At 44.3% G+C, this 18,753-nt stretch overlaps 1 protein-coding gene across 17 annotated transcripts in view; it reads right to left on the minus strand.

Annotated features, from left to right (window-relative positions):
* The window catches only part of EVC2 (EvC ciliary complex subunit 2), a 147,957-nt gene that overhangs the window by 13,781 nt on the left and 115,423 nt on the right, over positions 1–18,753 (minus strand). For 9 of the 17 annotated variants that reach the window (XM_001155613.4, XM_009447302.5, XM_009447300.5 and 6 more), the window contains 2 exons: positions 8,951–9,178; positions 549–763 (listed from right to left, as the gene is read on the minus strand). In XM_001155613.4, coding sequence (XP_001155613.2) covers positions 549–763; positions 8,951–9,178 — 443 coding nt within the window. Of the gene's footprint in view, positions 1–208; positions 296–548; positions 764–8,950; positions 9,179–18,753 lie in introns of all 17 variants that reach the window. The other 8 variants (XR_010156413.1, XR_010156409.1, XM_009447303.5 and 5 more) reach the window with 3 other exon arrangements.

Consider the following 18,753-nt stretch of genomic DNA (forward strand, 5'->3'; position numbering starts at 1 on the left):
TTTTTCAAGGATTCTTACTGCCACAGCCAAGGCTAAGTGCCTAATGTGAATTGAAAAACAACGCAAAGAACAACAACAACAAAAAGACTGGGGGTCTGTCTGTTTTATAATTTTACAAAAGCAGGATATAAAATACTATGCTTATGGTGAAATTGCAGTAAGGCCTGTAGTCTAGTTCACTGTCTTGTGACAATGTCAATTCACATACCATGATTATGTCAGATGTTTCCAAGAAGGAAAGCTGGGGGAAGGGTACATGGCACTCTCCCTACTATCTTTGCAACTTCTTGTGAGTCTATATTTCAAAATAAAAAGTTTAAAAATATTACGTTTGGTAAAACTTCAATGATATTAAATTTAAAAAAGAAGGGCATCAGGGAAGAAAGAGTATGCTACAAAGCCAGCAGCTCATGGTGGAGCAATGGGATGACACCTTAGGCAAGAGGGTGAGAGCCCAGGTGGGTACTGGTGGGCTGAGTTGGAGATGCCAGGTTCTCCAGGCCTGCTGGGGACTAATGTCTTTGAGTGCTACAGGGCACACAGCGTACCACTGCTGATGTTGCTCCAGTAATGTCTGGCTCTTGCTCAGGGCTTGCTGCAGGACAGTAGAGACCTGCCTTTCAGAATCCACCTCCCCAGGTTCGTTCAGAATCCCGGGCCCATCGGCCACCCACTGCTGCCAGCTCGCCAGGGCTTGCTGCTGCTGGGCCGCCTCCTGCTGCACCAGCTGGTCCTCCAGCTTCCTCTCCAACTCCTGGAGCTCCTACACAAGGAAGGGGCAGAGGGTAAGCACCACTGCACAAGGCGGGTGGGGTGGAGGACAAAATCTGACCTCCTGGGTGTCTTGCTACAAGTCTGGCATGACTCTGTCTTGTTTGGTTCCCCATCCAGCTGTGCCACAGGGTGCAATGTGAGTGCACCACGATCTCTCACCCCTGTGTCACCTCCATGCCTCCACATAGGCCGTTCCCTCCACCTGCAGTGCCTTTCTCTGTCTGCCTGACCAATCCCCAGTCTTCTTTCACCCCTCTGCTTAAGAAGAAACTCCTTGGTGAAGGGCTCCTCAGCGAAAGGATCCCTGAGTTCCTTGGGAGACGCAGATGCCCTCTCCTCATGTGCCCACTCACTACCCCTTGCATGCACTCCGTTTCCTGTCACCTGAAATCACTGTCCTGTGCCTTTCTGCTACAGTGTGAGCTCTTTGAGGGCAGGGCTGTGTCTCCTTCTCCCTGCCTGCAAAGTGCCTGGTGGCTGGCACCTGTCACTGCATATGGTGGGGTATCTGCATGCACCCAGCATGGACGTAAGCCAGGCTGGAACACAGCAACTATGGCTAACACCACCAGCACCATCAGGGTGCCGAGCACTGCTCTGTGTACTTTTCATACGTGAGTCTCACTGAACACTTACAACAATCCTTCAGAATACATACTCTTAGTTCTCTTGCTTTATAGGTAAAGAAACTGAGGCAGACAGAGTTAAATTAATTTGTCAGATGATGTAACTATTGAGTGGCAGATCCTGAATTTCAAGCCAGGCTAGCTGGCTCTGAAATTGCAGTCTTAACCACTAGGCTACATTGTCTCTCCTTGGCCAAACAGAAGTAATCTGCATTCTTAGGCCACCAGGATTAGATAATCTCACACAAGAAACTGTCCACAGCCTGCTTAGGTGGGTTGTGGGCAGAGGCAGGAGGGCCCCAGGCCTTGGAGAATGCAGGCACATTTAACCCAGTATTTACCAGACTGGTCAGTACTATAATTAGGACTGGAAGGTGGACAGGGTGTTAAATCCTAAGAGGCCTTGGTTGGACTTCACCATGGGAGGGTGGTCCTTGATCCTCCTAAATAGGTACAAAATGGTCTAATTTTCTGCAGAGAGGCCAAAGCTTGCATCAGACACTCAAAAGGGTCTCAAAGCCCCTTAAAGACTCTGAAACACTATTCAAGAACCATGACAGAAGAAAATCCGCCAGAGATAGACTGCATCTCTCTATAGCATGGACGCCATCGCATGGAGAACCTTCTATCCCACCCAAGCATTTGGGTGCTGGGCCTTCGAGAACACCTGAGCAGGGCTCCTAGCATGCTGAGATGTGGAACTATGACCATCCCTCTCGCTGCAGCATCCCACAAGGAAACACAGCCCAGTGGAGTTCCAGCAGTGTATGCTGTCATGCTGTCAGCATGGCCAGGAGCTGGAGACAGAGACCCCACGTCTACCCAGATGCCAGCCCCAGCCCACCTCGATAAGGGAGGGTCACACCTGAGCCTGTCTGTGTCATCAGAGGAACGGTGGAACACACAGAGCTTTTCAAGCACCAGGAGAGCCCTGGTTAGGAATGGAATATAAGGTGGAAATGTGTCCCACGGTTTATAATCTGCTGATGGTGTCCCCAAACCCCTGCACCCTTACACCTGCCTGCCACCTGGAACAACTTGAATCCAAAACTTGGTTCTGGAATTGTCTTCCCTAATAGCTGATTTCCTCGCCAGATTTTAAATGCTGAGGTCAGGGACTCAGGAGCATCGTTGACATGTTCTCCTTTCTCCCCAGCAGTCAGCACAGTGCATAGCTCATCAAAGAAGAAACAGGAACAATAACAACAATGATGATGATGATGGGGATGACAGCAGCTGGCATTTACTGAATGCCAATATGGTGCCAGATTGTATCAGCAGATTATAAAAGTTACATGAATTAGTTTGTTTAATCTTCACAAAATAACACAAGATAGGAATTTTTCATCATCTAATTTTATGTATAAGGTAACTGAGGCAAGAGAGTATAACGAAATCTCCTGAAATCACAGAGCTGGTCAAGAGGCAGAGTCAGGGGTGATTTCAGGTGTCTCTGACTCTGGGTCCTATCACTCAGCTCTAATGCCCCTAGTAATCACTCCACAGATATCTGCTGAATGAATGAATACATAGATGTTGATGATGGATGGATGGAAGTGTGGATGGAGGGAGAGAAAAGGGAAGGAGGGGAAGAAAGACACACACAGAAACGGGGAGAGAGAGAGAGATAATAGATTGGGGGATTCAGGGGTGAATGAGACATGAAAACTCACTGTCTAGTGAGGGAGAGACTCATGTCAACAGTTGCAGAGATGGGAAATGCCATCATCTGCTTCGGGATGGAGGGTTACGGGAGCTGGAAGAGACCACCTCTGCCAGAGGGAATCATGGATGGCTTCACAGAGGAAGTAACATTTGGGTTTGTCTTAGAATATAGATAGGAGTTTGCAAGGAGGTAGAGCAGAAGCATTCTAGGCAGAGATCCTTCAAAGGGACCCATGCCGGAATGTGTCTCCAATGCTCAGGGGGCAGCAAGAAGGTCCAGGGGCTAAAATGGAGGATCTGAGAGAGGGAGTGGTGAAAGGTGGGATTTTTAAATGTAGAGCTGGGGATGGGGCTGTGAATCATCACTTTTATTTTTCAGAAACATCCCCTTGGCCACCGTGCAGGGGGGTAACTAGAGTAGGGAGAAAGGGAGGTAGGCAGAAATTGAGATTAGGACAGGAACATGGGCTTTGGAGGCAGGTTTAAAGTCTGCTTTTCAGCTGTGGGACCTTGGTGAAATGGTTTAACCTTCCTAAGCCTCAGCTCTTTCATCTGTAGAATAGGTATGAAAATGTCATGGGATGGACATGAGGTTTAAACACTTAGCCCACTGCTTTGGACATAATGAGAGCTCCATTGATGCTGGTTAATATCAAGGTTATTTCTGTTGTTCCGGTCTAGACACATCAGACTAGTGAAGCTGGGCAGCGAAAGGTGGAAAGCAGAAAGCTCAGGCAGAATCAACAGATGGTGGCCAGTGGTCCATAGGGAGAAAGGCAGAGGGAAGATCAGAAGATGCCGAGGCTGGGCGTGGTAGCTCACGCCTGTAACCCCAGCACCTTGGGAGGCCAAGGTGGGAGGATCACTTGAGGTCAGGAGTTCGAGACCAGCCTGGCCAACATGGTGAAGCCTTGTCTCTACTAAAAATACAAAATTAGCTGAGCACGATAGTGCATGCCCATAGTCCCAGCTACTCGGGAGGCTGGGGGAGGACAATCAATTGAACCCAGGAGGTGGAGGTTGCAGTGAGCTAAGATCACACCACTGCACACCAGCCTGGGTGACAGTGACTCTGTCTCAAAACAATAAACAAAGAAGAAGAGGAAGATGCCAAGTGAGGCTTGGGAGAGTAAACACACAGCAATTTAAACTGAAATGCAAAAACAGTGGGTACCATTTGTTTGGGGTCACATTATCTGTTAGGAGTAAGTCCAACCCATTTAAATTTGCCTATCACTGTCACTTGGCCTTCTGATCCAACTGAGCCTTGCATATGTTCCAATTTTGCAAAATGAGTCTAAATCTTTCATCAGATGAGGTGCACTTGATACAGTTTTCTTAGGAGTAATGTCTTCCAAAGCATTCTATTTCATGCTTTTTTAATTCTCCTGAATGTTTAACAGCCTAAAAGCCCATTCCCAATAGGAAAGTGGTTTACACAGAATGAGCAAATTGCAGAATGCAAGTCTAATATCTGGAACAAAACAACAGGCTTGTCTTCATTTCAAATGCAAACTCAAATAAGAGTGTATCATATGCATTGCCGTAACACTCATTTAAGAATACGGCATCATCTGATTTATCAGCTGTTCCCCACTCAGGACACATTAACTCTCTGTTCTAAACAAACTAGAGGTAGGAGTTACTCAAAAGAGTTTTAGGATAAAATCGAAAATGTAAGTGTTGTACTCTCCAATTATTATACTAATAGAAATCAGTGTGGTCTCAAGTAAAAAGCACAACTATGTGTTTTAGGGCTGTACTGAGGGTGTTTCTTGGGCACTTAGGATGAGCAGATGAATCATGCACTGGAGGCTAAATGTTCCTGGTGTCTCACTCTGCCCCTAACTCACTAAATGACCTTGGACCTGCTCTTCCCTCTGCAGGCTCTATTAGGGCAGTGATCCGCCTCCACGCTAATCACCTCGAGTGTAACACTTGCTGTGGGCTTTGGCTAAGTACTCTGTGGAGGTTTCCTCCTATTATTAATTTGCTACAGAGTTTTATCTTGAATGGGTGTTAAATTCAATTAAAGACTGATATGGTTTGGATTTGTGTCCCCGCTTAAATCTCATGTTGAATTGTAATCCCCAGTGTTGGACGTGAGGCCTGCTGGAAGGTGATTGGATCATTGGGGTGGATCCTTCATGAATGGTTTAGCGCCATCCCTTTGGTGCTGTTCTTATGATAGTGAGTGAGTTATAGTGAGATCTGGTTGTTTAAAACTGTGTAGCACCTCCTCCATTCTCTCTTCCTTTTGCTCCAGCCAAGTAAGATGTGCCTCTTTTCCCTCTGCCTTCTGCCATAATTGTAAGTTTCCTGAGGTTTCCACAGAAGCTGAGCAGATGCATGATGCTTCCTGTACAGCCTGCAGAATCATGAGCCAATTAAACCTCCTTTCCTTACAAATTACCTAGTCTCAGGTATTTCTTTATAGCAATGTGAGAACAGACTAATACAGAAAATTGGTACTGAGGAGTGGACATTTCTACAACAATACTTGAAAATGTGAAAGCAGCCTTGGAATTGGGTAACCAAAGGAGACTGGAAGAGTGTGGAGGGCTCAGAAGAAGACAGAAAGATGAGGGAAAGTTTGGAACTTCCTAGAGACTTGTTACATTGTTGTGACCAAAATGCTGATTGTGATATGGACAATGAATTCTAGGCTGAGGAGGTCTCAGATGGAGATGAGGAACTCATTGGGAACTGGAGTAAAGGTCACTTTTGCCATGCTTTAGCAAACAGACTGGTGGCATTGTGCCCCTACTCTAGAGATCTGTGGAATTTTTAATTTGAGAGTGATGATTTAGGGTATCTGCTGGAAGAAATATCTAAGCAGCAAAGCATTCAAGATGTAACCTGGCTGCTTCTAACAACCTATGTTCATAGGTGTGAGCAAAGAAATGACCTGAAACTGGACCTTATATTTAAAAGGGAAGCAGAGTGTAAAAGTGTGGAAAATTTGCAGCCCACCATAGCCAAGAGAATGGGAAACAGAAGGCTTTTCAGAGAACTTCAAGGCAGCCCTTTAATCACAGTCCCAGAGGCCTAGGAGGGAAGAATGGTTTCCTGGGCCAGGCCCAGTGCCCCTCTGCCCTGTGCAGCCTTGGGACCCTGCTCCCTGCATCCAGCCTCAGCTCAAAGGACCCCAGGTGTAGCTTGGACCACTGCTCAGAAGATGCAAACTGTAAGCCTTGGCAGCTTCCATGTGGTGTTAAGCCTGCAGGTGCACAGAATGAAAGAGTTGGGTCTTGGGAGCCTCCGCCTAGATTTCAGAGGATATATGGAAAAGTCACAATGTCCAGGCAGAAGCCTTCTGCAGGGGCAGAGCCCTCATGGAGAACCTCTGCTAGGGCAGTGTGGAGGGGAAATGTGGGGTTGGAGCCCCCACACAGAGTCCCCATTGAGACACTGCCTAGTGGAGCTGTGATAAGGGGGCTGCTATCCTCTAGATTCTGGAATGATAGATCCACTGACAGCTTGTATCCTGTGCCTAGAAATATTGCAGGCACTCAACACCAGCCCTTGAGAGCATCTGTTGGGGCTAAATCCTCCAAAGTCACAGGGGCTGAGCTGCCCAAGGCTTTGGGAGCCCATCCCTTGGACCAGCATGTTCTGAATATGAGACATGGAGTCAAAGGAGATTGTTTTGGAGCTTTAAGATTTGATGACTACCATCCTGCATTTCAGACTTGCCTGGGGCCTATAGCCCCTTTCTTTTGGCCAATTTCTCCTTTTTGGAACAGGAATATTTACCCAATGCCTGTAACTCCATTGCATCACTGGAAGTAACTAACTTGTTTTTTAATTTATAGGCTCATAGGTGGAATGGACTTATAATTGTCTCAGATGAGACTTTGGACTTTGGACTTTTGAGTTAATGCTGGAATGAGTTAAGACTCTAGGGGACTGTTGGGAAGGCATGATTATATTTTGAAATGTGAGAAGAACATGGTATTTGGGTGGGACTACATCTCATGTCGAATTGTAATCCCCAGTGTTGCAGGTGGAGCTTGGTGGGAGGTGACTGGATCACGAGGGTCCTTCATGAATTGTTTAGCACAATCCCTTCGGTGCTGTTCTCTTGATGGAGTTATTATGAGATCTGGTTGTTTAAAAGTGTGTGGCACCTCCCCCTACTTCTCTTCCTCCTGCTCTGGCTATGTAAGACATGCCTGCTTCCCCTTCACCTTCTACCATGATTGTAAGTTTCCTGAGTCCTCCCCAGAAGCTGGGCAGATGCATCAGGCTTCCTGTATAGCCTGTGGAACCATAAGCCAATTAAACCTCTTTCCTTTATAAATTACCCAGTCTCAGGGTATTTCTTATAGCAATGCAAGAACAAACTAATATAAAGACATATTCTCTATATACTAAAATGATCACGAGTCACTCCCCTTTAATTTGTTAACCAGGTGAATTTTGTAAATGGATGTTTTAATGTTAAACCAACCTTATATTTCTAGAATAAACCCAACCTGTCCATAATGTATTAATTTTTTATAGATGGCTGTATTCTGCTATTCTGTTTTCAAATGGTACATCTATGTTCACATGCAAGATTGAAGTATAATTGTTCTTTCTGGTACTGTTCATGTCTGGTTTTGGTGTTAAAGTTATCTGGCATGATAAAATGAGTTGAGGAATATTCCCTATTTTTCTAATACAAGGAATAATTCATATATGAGACTGGCAAAATACCTTAAACTTTGGCAATGCTCATCTACAAAACTACTGGAGTTGGGTGTCTTTTGTGTGGTTTGGAAGATTTTAAAGTACTGAATCAATTTCTTTCATGGCAAGAGGGTTATCAGACTTTTTTTTTCTACTTGAGCCAATTTTGGTGATTTGCATTTTTCTAGTTTTTGAATTCATTTCAGTTTTTGAATTCATCTGTATAAAGTTGTTCATAACATTCTCTTATTTTAAAAAACTCTACTGCATCTATAGTCATCTTGCTTTTTATACTCTTAATATAGTTGTCTTTTATATTTTTTAATGGTTGCTCTTGCCAAGGGTTTGTATATTTTATTAGACTTTTTTCAAAAAAAAAATCTCTTCACTTTATCAATTCTATGGTAGTTTTGTTTTTTATTTTGTTTATGCTGTACTTCAGAAGAAACACAGTTTTTCTTTTTTTTTTTGAGACGGAGTCTTGCTCTGTCTCACCCAGGCTGGAGTGTAGTGGCATGATCTCAGCTCCCTGCAGCCTCCACCTCCTGGGTTCAAGCGATTCTCCTGCCTTAATAACTAAGTAAAGAATTATTAACACTGAAGTGAGAGCATGTCTATTCACAACTTAGTAGCGCTTCCCTCCCCATACTAGGGTTTCAATAAATGTGAGGGGTTTTTTCCTTATTGTAAGTAATTACGATAATAATAGATAATAAATGAAATTCTAAAATCTACACATAAAAGACCTAAAATTAGTCACCAAAACAGTTATTACCATAGCTTTTGTTTTACGGATATACCTCTCACATTTTGGAAAGAATGTAGCATGTTGCGATAATGCTAATAATTAGAATTTTTAAAATAATAAATAACCCAATACACTGTTGCATTTAGGATGCTGCTAATAGGAAGATACACTGTTGTCCTCCCTAGCACAATGAAAGAAACACACTGCCAACGAAACCATGGCACTTGCCAAGTTTCAGAGATGTTAAAATCCAAAAGGGTTGCTTCTCAGAGCAATGAATAGAGCCATCTTTGGTTGAGAGAGTGCAAAGTACTCTCCAAAAAGTCACTTCGTTTAATCCTCACCACAACCCCACAACACAGACAGGACGGGGGTTGCAGCCTGTTTCATAGAGGAAGATGCAGAGGTAGGTACCAGAAAGAACCAGCTCTGTCCCCCTCTCCTTCCCAGTGCCTGCACTCACCCGGCTGTGCGACTCCAGGATCTGTGTGCAGGCCGACTTCGTCAGCATCTCAGATGCACTCAGCTCTTCCAGGAGCAAGTCCTGGATGCTGAGGAGGGCGGTGTAGGCCGACAGAGTCTCGGTCACCCGGGATGCCTTCTGGAACTGCAGAGCAACAAGTGACTGTGCAAAGCCTCCCTCCTGTGCCTCCATCCGCTGCACTCTCTCCCGCAGCAATTCACCTCGAACCTGGGAGGGGACAGGGATGGACCCAAACCCAGAGAGCAGTGAGTAGAGGAGGGTGGAGGAGAACAAACAGCCTTTCAGAGTTCACAGACCTGGGATTCTGAGGACCACCAAAAGTTTACAATGGAGACGCACTGGGAACCTGCAGGGAGCAACATGAGACAAGGCTGTCCCTGCTTATGAAGACGCCGGGGGCTTGGGGAGCCCAGCCATCCTTCATTCCATACGTATCATCCTCAAGAGTCACCTGAGCCCATTGCTCTCCTTCTGAAAACACTTCTAAGTCTCTCCATGTCCTAGAGGATGGAAGTTCAACTCCTTAGCATGGGATCCAAGGAGCTCCCCACCCCAATCCCAGCCAAGGTTCCCCTGGACAGGTCTGGTCTGTTCTTCCGCCCCTACCACACTCGCACATGCACAACTGGGACTTCCCTTCCCAACTGCGCGCTGTGCTCTACACACCATGCGCTTTGTGTCTGTGGTTCGTGCTCTTTGCAATGATTGAAATGTCCTCCCATCCTCCCTTCCTGAAATTCTACTATTTGTCTTTTGGGTCTATAGTTCCTACTGAAGCGGTCTCACTTCTCTATGTTTGTTTTGTTCTATGCAGGCTTCAAACCAGGTGCCCAGGGTTTACTTGACCTCAGGCAAATCATTAAGCTCTGCATGCCTACACTTCTTCATCTATAAAGTGGAGAAAATAATTCCATCCAACACACAGAGTTTAGTTTGTTTTTTAACAAAACAGCTTAATTGAGGTATAACTTCTTTACAATAACCTGCACATATTTACAGTACACAATGTGATAAACTTTGACATGTTTCTACCCCTATGAAACCATCGCCACAACCAGGGTAGTGAACACATCCATGTTCTTGGTAATCCCACCTCCTGCCCCCCACTTAGCAACCACTGATGTGCTTTCAGTTACAATTGACGAGTCTGCATTTTCTAGAGTTTTTTTTTTTTATAAGTGGAATCATACAGTACATATTTTTTTATCTAGCTGTTTTATTTTATTTTATTTTTAGACACAGTCTCGCTCTGTCACCCAAGCTGGAGTGCAGTGGTGCAATCTTGGCTCACTGCAACCTCCACCTCCTGGGTTCAAGTGATTTTCCTGCCTCAGCCTTCTGAGTAGCTGGGATTACAGGCATGCACCACCACACCCAGCTAATTTTTGTAATTTTAGTAGAGATGGGGTTTCACCATGTTGCCCAGGCTGGTCTCGAACTCCTGGCCTCAAGTGATCTACCCACCTCAGCCTCCCAAAGTGCTGGGATTACAGGCGTGAACCACCATGCCCGACCTGTCTAGCTGTTTTGACTGAAAATACTTATTTTGAGATTTACCTTTTACGATCTTCTTCTGGGTTGAGGATCTCTTATGCTTCCCCCTTCCCTCCCTTTGTTGCTTTATTAGCTATAGCTCTGTTTTGTTATTTTAGTGGCTGCTTTAGGGTTTATAGAACACATCTTTGACTTATCCCAGGGTACCTTCAACTGATATTATATCACTTCACATGGAGTACAAGAACCAAAAATAAAATTCTAAGCCCCCCCTCAACCATCTGAATGGACCACTCCTCTCAGCAAGGGGATTCCAAAGTCAACCTGAAAAACCAGTTCAGGCCATGAAGGGAAGGGGGAGCTGAACATGCCTCCTTATACCCTCCTTCCTTTTGGAATTTCAGATAGAACAGACTCTTTAAGTCTCATAAGAAACATTTACAATCTATTCTCTCTGAAGCCTGCTACCTGGAGGCTTCATCTGCATGATAAAACCTTGGTCTCCACAACCCCCTTAGTGTAACCCAGATGTTCCTTTCTATTGACATTAACTCTTTCAACCAATTGCCAATCAGAAAATCTTTTAATCTAACTATGATCTGGAAGCCCCCACTTCAAGTTGTCCCACTTTTCTGGACCAAACCAATGTACATCTTACATGTATTGATTGATGTCTCATGCCTCCCTAAAATGTATAAAATCAAGCTGTGCCCCAACCACCTTGGGCACATGTCATCAAGACCTCCTCAGGCTGTGTCATGGGTGTGTCCTTAACCTTGGCAAAATAAATTTTCTAAATTGATTGAGATCTGTCTCAGATACTTTTGGCTTACACACATTATGCTAATTTACTCCCATTTCTTGCTTCCTGGTCTTTGTGCTTTTTCTGTCACACATTTAATTGTACATATGTTAAAAACGTCACACTCCTTTGTTACTATTTTCATTGAAATAAGTCAATCAATCTTTAAAATTTTCTTCTATTGAAATGAAATGCACATAACATAAAATTCACTACTTTAAAGTCAACAATTAAGTGACATTTAGGATTGAGTAGCCCCCACCTCTATTTAGTCTGAGAACATTTTCACCACCCCTAAAGCAAAAGCAAACCCCACACCTCTTAAGCAATTATTCCCCAGTCCTCCCACCCCCAAGTCCTTGGCAACTACCAGTCTTCTGTTTCTATGATTTTCCTTATTCTGGATATTTCATACAAATGGAACTACAGAAGAACAACCTTTTGTGTCTGGCTTCTTTTACTTCTCATAATGTTTTCAAAGTTCATCTACTTGTTGTATCAAAACTTCATTTCCTTTTTATGGCTGCATCATATTCCACTGGATGGACAATCAGTCAATTTTTGGAAGATTTTTAAAATTAAAAGAGAATCTAACATAAGTACCCATGTAGTTACCATTCCCATTACTCATTTTTTTGTGTGGTTCTGTAGCGGGAAGAGCCGCAGACAAAACCCCTCAGACACCGAGTTAAAGAAGGAAGGGGTTTATTTGGCCAGGAGCATAGACAAGACTCCTGTCTCAAGAGCTGAGCTCCCCGAGTGAGCAATTCCTGTCCCTTTTAAGGGCTCACAACTCTAAGGGGGTCCGTGTGAGAGGGTCGTGATTGATTGAGCAAGCAAGGGGTATGTGACTGGGGGCTGCACACACCGGTAATTAGAAAGGAACTGAACAGGACAGGGATCTTCACAGTGCCTTTTTTATGCAAATAACCAATTAGATCAGGGGTCAATCTTCAACTATCAGGCCCAGGGTGTGGCGCCGGGCTGTCTGCTTGTGGATTTCATTTCTGCCTTTTAGTTTTTACTTCTTCTTTCTTTGGAGGCAGAAATTGGGCATAAGACAATATGAGGGGTGGTCTCCTCCCTCAGTTCTAGATTTCTATCTGTTATGAAAATCCTTCTGCCTGATTTCCTATAACATTTCTTGCAGTATGAATCTCCTAGTAAGGAAAACTTTCAGCATTGTAAGTCTAAAAAAATTTATTTCACCTTCATTCTTGAAAGATATATTTTCTGAATAAAGAATTTTAGGTGGCAGTTTTCCTCGTTGTTTTGAAGACACTGCTCCATGGTCTTCTCACTTGCATTATTTGAAATGAGAAATCGGCTGTCAACCTGCTCTTTGCTTTGTAGGGTACATAATGTATCTTCTTCCTTTAGCTGCTTTTAAGATTTTCTCTTTATCAATGGTTTGGAGCAATGTGATTATGATGCACCTTGGAAAAATTTTCCTCAAGTTTCTTATGCTTGGGATTCACTGAGCTTCTTAAATCTGTGAGTTTATAGTTGTCATCAAATTAGGCAAAATTTTAGCCGTTAATTCTTCCAATATGTTTTCATCCTTCTTTTTCTCTCTCCTCTTCTCCAGGAATTCCAATTACCCACACATTAGGCCGCCTGAAGTTGTCTCATGGCTCACTGGTACTCTGTTCACTTTTCTCTGTTTTCATTTTAGATAGTTTCTATTGCTATATCTTCAAGCTAATTTTTTTCTGCAATGTCTAATCTGCTGTTAATTCTCACACACGTGTGTGTGTATGTGTGTATATTCAAATCAAACTTCTAGAGAACAAAAATATGTGTGGTATAGATGTAAATATAGACATATAGATATATCTTTTTACATCTTCCATATCTATACTTAACCTTTTTTGAACATATTAAACACAATTATAATGACTGTTTTACCCCATTTATGCTGGAGGTTGCCATTTTTTGTGTGTGAAAAATCAGAACTTGGTGATGCCCTTGAGCAGTACAATATAAATAACTCCCACAAGCTTAGCATTCCAATAATGAAACACTAGGCATAAATGCCATTCTCTGTCAATTCTAACATCTGTGTCAGTTCTGGATTGGTTTCAATTGATTGATTTTTCTCCTCATGAGGAGTTATATTTTCCTGTTTGTCTCATGCCTGGTACTTTTTAACTGAACTACAGACGTTGTGAATTCTACCTTGTTGGGTCCTGGATATTTTTGTGTTTCTATAATTATTCAGCTTTGTTCTGAGATGCAGTTAAGCTACTTGGAAACAGGCTAATCTTTTGGGTTATGTTTTTAAGCTCTTTTACATGGGACTAGCATAGGGCTCATTATTTCCATTGCCGAGGCAAGACCTTTTTGAGTACTATATTTGATGTCCTCTGAATTGAGGCTTTCTAGTTTGGCTGGAAGGAACTGTCACTATCCCCAACCTGGTGTAAATGCTGAGTACTCTTCTAAATATTTTGGGTGGTCTTTCCCCTAGCTTTGAGCAATTTTCTTCCATGGAAGTGCTGCGCAGGTCTCAGCAGAATACTCAAGAGGACCCAGTAGACACCTCTGGAGTTTTCTCTGTGCAGCTCTTTCTTTTCTGGGATTCTGTCCTGTGAAATCTATCTGACTTGGCTTCCCCAAATTCTTAGCTTTGTCTCTTTTACTCAAAGGGTCTACCATAGTAGACCTGCTGGGTTCCTTCTTGCTGTGCCTCAGCCTGGAAACCCTTTTAGGGCAGTAAGCTGGGACAATGATGGGGTGAATTCCTTTATTTTTTATTTCTTAGGGATCAGTTTTGTCTGCTGTCCAGTGTCCTGAAAATCACTGTTCCATAGATTTTGTTTGTTTTGTTTTAGGTAAGGAGTAATCCTGATACTTTTTATTCTGCCTTGGTCACAAGCAGAAGTCCCTCATAGGGTTATTCGGATTATTAATAATCTAATACTGTTAAGTGCTCAGAACAGTGCCTGACAGATTGGAGTGTTTAACAAATGTTGCCGTTGTCCTCCTTGTTGGTGGTGCTGGTGTTAATACTCTTATTACCTAAGGTGGAATATGGTGGGTTCCATAAGGGAGGTCTATATATGGTGCTATGTGGTTTAGAGAAAAGAGAAGGTGGAGGGGTCAGGGAAAGTCATGACAATATTGGCATTTGAAGCAGATACTGAAGGATCCAGGCATTCAGGAAGAGGAACAGCATGACCAGAGGCACTGAGGCAGGGGGCCCTACAGAGACTTGTGAGGCTGAATTAGATAAAAGCTAAGAGGGAATGTGGGAGACGAAGCCATAAAGGCGTGGGAGAGAAGAACCCATACTGCAGAGGCCCTGAATTGTCAGGGACAAGAAGGCAGAGCTTCCCCTCAGACAGTGAGAAGGGCAAGAGAGCTGGATGTCCCTGAACAGGAAAAAGTTGAGTGATGGGCAAGGCATGGCAAGAATTGGGTAAGAGGTGATCAATAAAAATAAAATTCTAAGCCCCCTAACTGACTGAATGGGCCTCCTGTTGGCCAAGGAGACCCCAGAAAAACCTTGGAAGTTGAGTTCCCAGCCATAATGGGATGGGAGGTTAGACACACCTTGCTACACCCCCTCCCTCACTAACCATCATTAGGTTTTCTTCCCTAAGCGCTAAACAGAAACCAGCTCTTCCAAAAGACTCCACCACGATATCAACCAACTGCCTGACACTGCCCCTTCTTTTTGCTGTTTTGACAAAGCAACCAACCAGCATTCCTTCCGGATAACACACACTGACCACAGAGTGGTTCTGGACAGTCTATGGAGGATGCTCAGTGAGGGTTTTAGTGTCCTCTTCTTCACATTTTGATGTCAGAAGGTAGACAACACCACCCTTAGATCATGCTAGCACCACCATTTTTTTGTACATGGGACCTGTATTAGTCCATATTTATGCTGCTATAAAGAACTGCCTAAGAGTGAGTAATTTATAAAGAAAAGAGATTTAATTGCCTCCCCAGCCGTCAGGAAACTTATAGTCATGGCAGAAGGGGAAGCAAACACATCCTTCTTCACATGGCAGCAGCAAGAAGTGCCAAGCAAAAGGGGGAAAAGCCCCTTACAAAACCACCAGATCTCATGAGAACTCACTCACTATCACGAGAACAGCATGAGGGTAACTGCCCCCATGATTAAGTTACCTCTCACTAGGTCCTACCAATGACACACATGGGGATTATGTAAACTACAATTCAAGACGAGATTGGGTGGAGACACAGGACCCATGAAGGGGCATGAAGCTCAATGACACTTGTGCATGTTTCTCCTTTCATAAATATTCATGACTCCTCCTATAGCTTATTATATATACATATTAAGCCACCCTATTTAGCATAAATTCCTGTTTCCTTTGCCCCTTTCTCTAAGTGCCTGTTTTCAGCTTCTAACCAGAGGCTATGCTTCCTAGCCCGTCAGAAGGGCCACTCTGCAGGCTACAACCCATTATGAGAAATATTTATGAACATCATCATGCTTCAGCTGACAGAAGTCTTCCTTATTACATGCCTGCCATGCACTAGGGTTTTCATGTTATCCTTGTGTGGTCTCCATCTTCCCCTCTTGGGTGGGTGGGTGGTGGTCCAAGTGTCCCATAAGACCCAGACCCCTGCAGAGGTGCAGAGCAGAGGGCAGAATGAGGCGGCCGTAAGGGAAAGCTGAAGATTTATTTATGTAAATGCATGCATAAATGTGGGTGAAGTTTAAAGCCTTTCGTACATACTATATGAACAACATGGACAGTGAAATTAAAAAGAAAAAAAAAGCTTCTCCAAAATTCTTTTTTCTTCTTTGGAAAGCTTAGTTTGTTAGTTCCAGCACCATGAGAATGTGTCTCTAGAGAGGGTTTTAATCCTTTGTCTAGAAGAAATCCTGGGAAACAACACAGATTTGCATTTCTATGAGGTACTAATGACAGGCTTCATTAAATATTCAAGCCACTGAGAATGATACAAATTCATTTGCAAAATGATATGCTGCTAAATACTCTTTAAACGAGAAGTTCAAACAACTTCTTACTACTTTTCCCTGACAACATGTGGATTTCAAAGGAAAAGTTTTTTCTATGCATTATAATGTCCTTTAAACATATAATAAAGTCTACCTGTGTCAACCAGCAGAGAGTTATTGGGATTCTAAAGAGTTTAACAAATCACACCTCTCCTTGCCCAGGTTTGGAAACAAATACAGCTAGATGCAAGGGTGAGCTAGCTAGGTGCCTAATGTCAGCTTTCATATTGATGAAAACTAGATTGGAGAATGTGGCTCACATCTGTATCCAAACAAATTCACAACCCCCAAGAGCAGGCCTCCTTACCAAATTAATCACTTAAAAAACAGATAAAAGGGGCTTCCTACAGGAATGCTGGCTCCCAGAGAGGAGGGGGCTGAGCTGAACCTGTCCTATTTCTTCTTTAATCACAAATGCCCTCCTTGGAGAAAAGTGGGCCAAGCGATGGAGAATCTAGCGGTGCCACTAGCAACAACCTCCAGTGGCAAAAGAGGCATTGAGAGAGGTCTTATTGTTACAGTAGGTAACTAGTCAGACATGAGCAGGGCAAGAGAGAGCCCCGCCAAATACCAGGAATGTCAGGTGGCCATCAGGTGATGGTCAAGTGGTTGTTAATTGCCTCTTTAAAATAATAATTGGTTGCAGCTGGTGCCAGGGAAAAGCAGTCTCCCAACAGATAGTAAAAACCTGAAATTGGTGATCAGCAGCTTCCCGATAAGAACTCAGGAGCTGGGCAAGTGGGCTCACACATGTGCATTAAGAGGCAAAATGGCAGAGTATAACTAGTATATCATCTTCTAGGAACATTCTACTGCTAAGGAAGAACGTCTCAAGTGAGCATGTGCACAACTTCTGTAAAAACACTGCATATGTGGCTCCTCCCAAGTGCTGGCAGGTCACTGTGCATGTGAACAGCCCACCCCAAGGGAAGAAACACGGGAGAAGGGATGTGATATGGTTTGGCTGTGTCCCCACCCAAATCTCATCTTGAACTGTAGTTCTCATAATCCCCACGTGTCACAGGAGGTAACTGAATCATGGGGGTGATTACCTCCATGCTGTTCTCCTGAGAGTGAGTGAGTTCTCATGAGATCTGATGGTTTTATAAGGGATATTTCTCCCTGTTTGCTCTACACTTCTCCTTGCTGCTGCCATATGAAGAAGGATATGTTTGCTTCCCACTTCTGCCATGATTGTAAGTTTCTTGAGGTCTCCCCAGCCCTGCGGAACCGTGAATCAATTAAACCTCTTTCCATTATAAGTCACCCCGTCTCGGGTATGTCCTTATAGTAGTGTGAGAATGGACTAATACAGGATGCAACCCTCCAGAAGTATGCCAATGTATAAAACCTCAAGTCAAAAGTTAAGCTATGCAGTTGGTCTCTCAAGTCACCTGCCTGCCCTTCGTTGAAGTGTGAGTTACTTCCTTTTCTTCCTGCTCTAAAGCTTTTCAATAAACATTTACTCCTGTTTGAAAACTTGCCTCAGTTTCTTTCTGTCTTATGCTCCTTGGTTAAATTCTTTCTTCTTAGGAGGCGAGAATTAAACTTGCCACAGATTCGTACAGATTTGCTGCTGGTAACATTATCAAGAAACTCGCATCCAAACATTGGGAGAATAAGGCTAAAGAAACGCTGCTGAAATATAAATGCGCATTTAAAGATTCCCATTCTAGGGGGTGGAGCCAAGATGGCCGAATAGGAACAGCTCCGGTCTACAGCTCCCAGGGTGAGCGACGCAGAAGATGGGTGATTTCTGCATTTCCATCTGAGGTACCGGGTTCATCTCACTAGGGAGTGCCAGACAGTGGGCGCAGGTCAGTGGGTGCAGTGCACCGTGCGCGAGCCAAAGCAGGGCGAGGCATTGCCTCACTCGGGAAGCGCAAGGGGTCAGGGAGTTCCCTTTCCTAGTCAAAGAAAGGGGTGACAGATGGCACCTGGAAAATCAGGTCGCTCCCAGCCTAACATTGCGCTTTTCCGACGGGCTTAAAAAACGGCTCACCAGGAGATTATATCCCGCACCTGGCTTGGAGGGTCCTACGCCCACGGAGTCTCGCTGATTGCTACCACAGCAGTTTGACATCGAACTGCAAGGTGGCAGCGAGGCTGGGGGAGGGGCACCCGCCATTGCCCAGGCTTGCTTAGGTAAACAAAGCAGCCCAGAAGCTCAAACTGGGTGGAGCCCACCACAGCTCAAGGAGGCCTGCCTGCCTCTGCAGGCTCCACCTCTGGGGCAAGGCACAGACAAACAAAAAGACAGCAGTAACTTCTGCAGGCTTATATGTCCCTGTCTGACAGCTTTGAAGAGAGCAGTGGTTCTCCCAGCACGCAGCTGGAGATCTGAGAATGGACAGACTGCCTCCTCAAGTGGGTCCCTGACCCCTGACCCCCGAGCAGCCTAACTGGGAGGCACCCCCAAGTAGGGGCAAACTGATACCTCACACGTCAGGGTACTCCTCTGAGACAAAACTTCCAGAGGAACGA

Source organism: Pan troglodytes, chromosome 3 (genome assembly GCF_028858775.2).
Source record: "Pan troglodytes isolate AG18354 chromosome 3, NHGRI_mPanTro3-v2.0_pri, whole genome shotgun sequence".
Lineage (NCBI taxonomy): Eukaryota > Metazoa > Chordata > Mammalia > Primates > Hominidae > Pan > Pan troglodytes.